The sequence below is a fragment of the Sinocyclocheilus grahami genome, unplaced genomic scaffold, assembly GCF_001515645.1.
Source record: "Sinocyclocheilus grahami isolate Dianchi unplaced genomic scaffold, SAMN03320097.WGS_v1.1 scaffold1846.1, whole genome shotgun sequence".
Taxonomy (NCBI): Eukaryota; Metazoa; Chordata; class Actinopteri; order Cypriniformes; family Cyprinidae; genus Sinocyclocheilus; species Sinocyclocheilus grahami.
Window position 1 is genome coordinate 3879 of NW_015507025.1, and position 3393 is coordinate 7271.

General features: G+C 41.9%; 1 protein-coding gene across 1 annotated transcript in view; it reads right to left on the reverse strand.

The window, feature by feature from the left end:
* LOC107573009 (tripartite motif-containing protein 16-like) overlaps positions 1 to 2719 on the reverse strand; it is a 3900-nt gene extending 1181 nt beyond the window's left edge. Inside the window, exons 1-5 of the mRNA XM_016259447.1 lie at positions 2111 to 2719; positions 1414 to 1509; positions 1100 to 1330; positions 878 to 1028; positions 727 to 775 (exon numbers count right to left, since the gene is read on the reverse strand). Coding sequence (XP_016114933.1) covers positions 727 to 775; positions 878 to 1028; positions 1100 to 1330; positions 1414 to 1509; positions 2111 to 2683 — 1100 coding nt within the window. The 5' untranslated portion in view covers positions 2684 to 2719. The remainder of the gene's footprint in view (positions 1 to 726; positions 776 to 877; positions 1029 to 1099; positions 1331 to 1413; positions 1510 to 2110) is intronic.
* Between the last annotated feature and the right edge of the window lie 674 nt (positions 2720 to 3393).

A 3393-nucleotide genomic window follows, 5' to 3' on the forward strand; every position in this document is an offset into this window, starting at 1 on the left:
CTGAGATCTTCTTGAGCTCCTCTTTGCAGAAATCCTCCAGTTTGTTTCTCAGCTGATGGACAGATTCTCTCAGAGCATCAGAAGAGACGAGAGAACTGAAGAGATCATCATTTACGTCTGTAGATTCAGGAGGTGCTGAGAGAGACTGGAAACTCTACAGAAAGCAGAAATGTAGATTCAGGAGGTGCTGAGAGAGACTGGAAACTCTACAGAAAACAGAAATCAAAACTCATCAGCTCCACACTTCACTCAATAACCTGCAGGAACATCAGATTTGTGCGGCTCTTGTTGACTTGACTGATCTTTAGTAACTCAGCTCAATCCAGCACTTTCACAGCATCAGCTTCATTCTTCTCATATTCATTATATGACATTAGAGCTACAGATTCTAGTATTTGCCACTTACACTCTATGTGAACTTTCTAGAAAATAGTTTGAATGATAAAACATCTGCTAAGAACATAAATGTCCATCTAACAGCTCAGTGGATTCTCGTTGTAGGGTTGAGTAGATTTGCTCAGGAAAAGCAGCTCAAAGGCTATGATTAGATTGACTGTTATTTATAAATTTAGAGCAGTGAGAGACACTGAAACTTCACAAGGACCCTTAAGACACGCTCGGGTTTGGTTTGGTTTGAATACACTGAAGTATTGCTGATATATAGACTGACTTCATGTTTGGGGTCTTCATGGTCAAATTCATCAATGTGTTACAGGCAAATAAAACCCCTCTCTGGTCTGAGATTTGGGAGTCTGGATGACATGGACGGTTTTCACTACAAAACACATCTGCAATTTAGCTCTTCAGTCACATTCAAATTAAACTACAACTAGTTTATATTTAATAAACTCTTTTCTGAAAATAAATCCGTATTTACCTAACTTTGACATATTTTGTATGCCATCTACGCAGAACTGCTGCAGTTTGTCTCTGAGCTGAGAGACTGATTTCACTACTTCATCAAAAGAGGGCTGAGAACTGACAGCGAAGCCATCTGTAGATCCAGAGAGAGAGCCAGATGGCCAACTCTACAGACACAGACAAAAACGTCTGTTACACCTGCTGAATCAATGACTTCTTAATGAATAAATGTAAACACCTTGAGGAAATGAATATGGTCCTCTGTCTCTGAAAGCTGCTCCAGCGCAGCGTCTCTCCTCTTCAGATCATCAATCTCCTGCTTCAGTCGCTCCAGTCGTTCTTCAGCTCGACTCACTGCAGTCTTCTCCTGATCTCTGATCAGCCGTATCAGCTCAGAGTGGCTTCTCTCAATGGAGCGGATGAGCTCAGTAAAGATCCTTTCACTGTCCTCCACTGCTGTCTGTGCAGACTGCGGTTAGGACACACAGTGATTCAGGCTTCAGTGAGTCTGAACTGAGATGGAGACAAACTTCTCTTCTTCTCCAGACTCACCTCATGAGACTCCACAGCCTCTCTCAGCTGCTGAAGATCTTTCTCTCTCTGCTGGATTCTCTGCAGGAGCGTCTTCTGCGTCTCCTTCTGCTGGTGCTGGAGGACAAATGGATGATAGTGAATCTCACAGAAAACTACTGCCACTAAATCATCATGTGAACAGATGAATCCAGTAAAAGTGGAGCTGATAACTAATGGCTGTAGGTTCAAACTCCAGAAGTGATGATCGACTACAATCATCATATCAGCATGAATTACTACAAGTGTAAGTATTATAAAAGTGAAACTGACAAAGACGTAGAACTTCAAACTGATAGTGTTTGTGCTGTGTAGCAGAGTTTGCATTTTGACGGATGGAAATATATATTTTGTCAAAGAACAGGTGAAAAGTATAATCAAGGCCATTTTTAAGAAAGATTGTGTTGATAAAGGTTTACGGTGCATCTTCAGCAAACAGTGAAACTTTTCTTGCAGCTACTGTTCATTTCTGCTGCCATGTGATGTGTGAACGCTGTAAGCTGTTAATATCGGTGCCGATATAAACACATATGAAACGATTGTCAGCAATATTTCATTAGCATCTAGTTTTAAGTCATCTCATTAGCATCATAGTTTTAAGGCACATTCTCTGTGTGTATGTGCCTACATGTGGAAGAATTGACAATAAAGCAGACTTGACTTGACTTGACTTAAATACCTGTTTCTCTGTCCTCTGTTCTGCTGCTGATACAATGTCATGGTTTTTATGTTCAATAATCGTACACATCATACATATACATTTCTGATCAGTGCGACAGAAAGCCTCAAGGAGCTTCTCATGTTTCTGGCAGATCATCTCCTGCAGTCGTCCAGTGGCATCAGTCAAATTGTGTCTCTTTCCTTTAAACAAACTCTCATGTTGTTCGAGGTGATTCTGACAGTAAGAGTTCAGACACACCAGACAGGACTTGACGGCTTTGTATTTTCTTCCAGTACAGACGTCACACTGCACATCTCCAGCTCCAGCGTAACAGTCAGCAGGAAGCTTGGTCTTCTTCAGTTTCTCCACCACTTCAGCCAGCACGGTGTTTCTAGCTAAAGCAGGTCTTGGACTGAAGGTCTGTCTGCACTGAGGGCAGCTGTAGACTCTTTTCTGATCCTCCTGATCCCAGCAGTCGGTAATACAGCTCTCACAGTAATTGTGTCCACAGGAAGTTGTCACTGGATCCTTCAAGAGATCCAGACACACTGAACACAAGAACTCATCCTGAGAAAATATGGCTTCTGCCATTTTACTGCATGAATACAGAGACACGAACACACAACAGCTCAACTACACTTTCAGTTTCTCTTTCACTGAAATCACGTGATTCCTGTTTCCTGCTTCTGTGTTTCAGTCACGTGTTTGTCTGCACATTCTCTCATACTGTAACACCTTCATGTTCCTGCAGTCTGTTAGATGTGCAGAATCTCTGTGTCTCATGTGTCAGGTGTTAAAACAATACTCTGCACACACTTTTACTACCATGCACTGTAAAAATAATCCTGTGTATTTACAGTACATTACAGTAGAAAAACATTGGCAGCTGTGGATGCCAGAAACTCACTGTAAAAATATGCTGATGGCATTTCAGACGCACTGGATCTACTTTAAAACTATTTTCACTCAGATACTAGTCAACTACAAAAACACAAAGTAGCAGCAAGTAAATTAAATTAAATATGAAAAATAGTATTTCCCCTTCAGGAACTCGAGCTGCGTCGAGATTGCTTTGGGAATGACCCTGCGTGACCGCGTTCTGAAGCACGTGTCCAATCCGTCCAATGGAGCAGCGAGACGTCACCAGCGGGGTGACGTAAGCACCAGAAAGCATAAAAGCGCATCCGGCCGAGTGCCACTCAGCTTTCTGCCTTCAGTAGCGCTCTGTGTATGTGTCTGTCTATTTACTGTTGTCTGTCCGGGAAAAAAAAGCACAAGCACTCATATATAACAATGAAAAA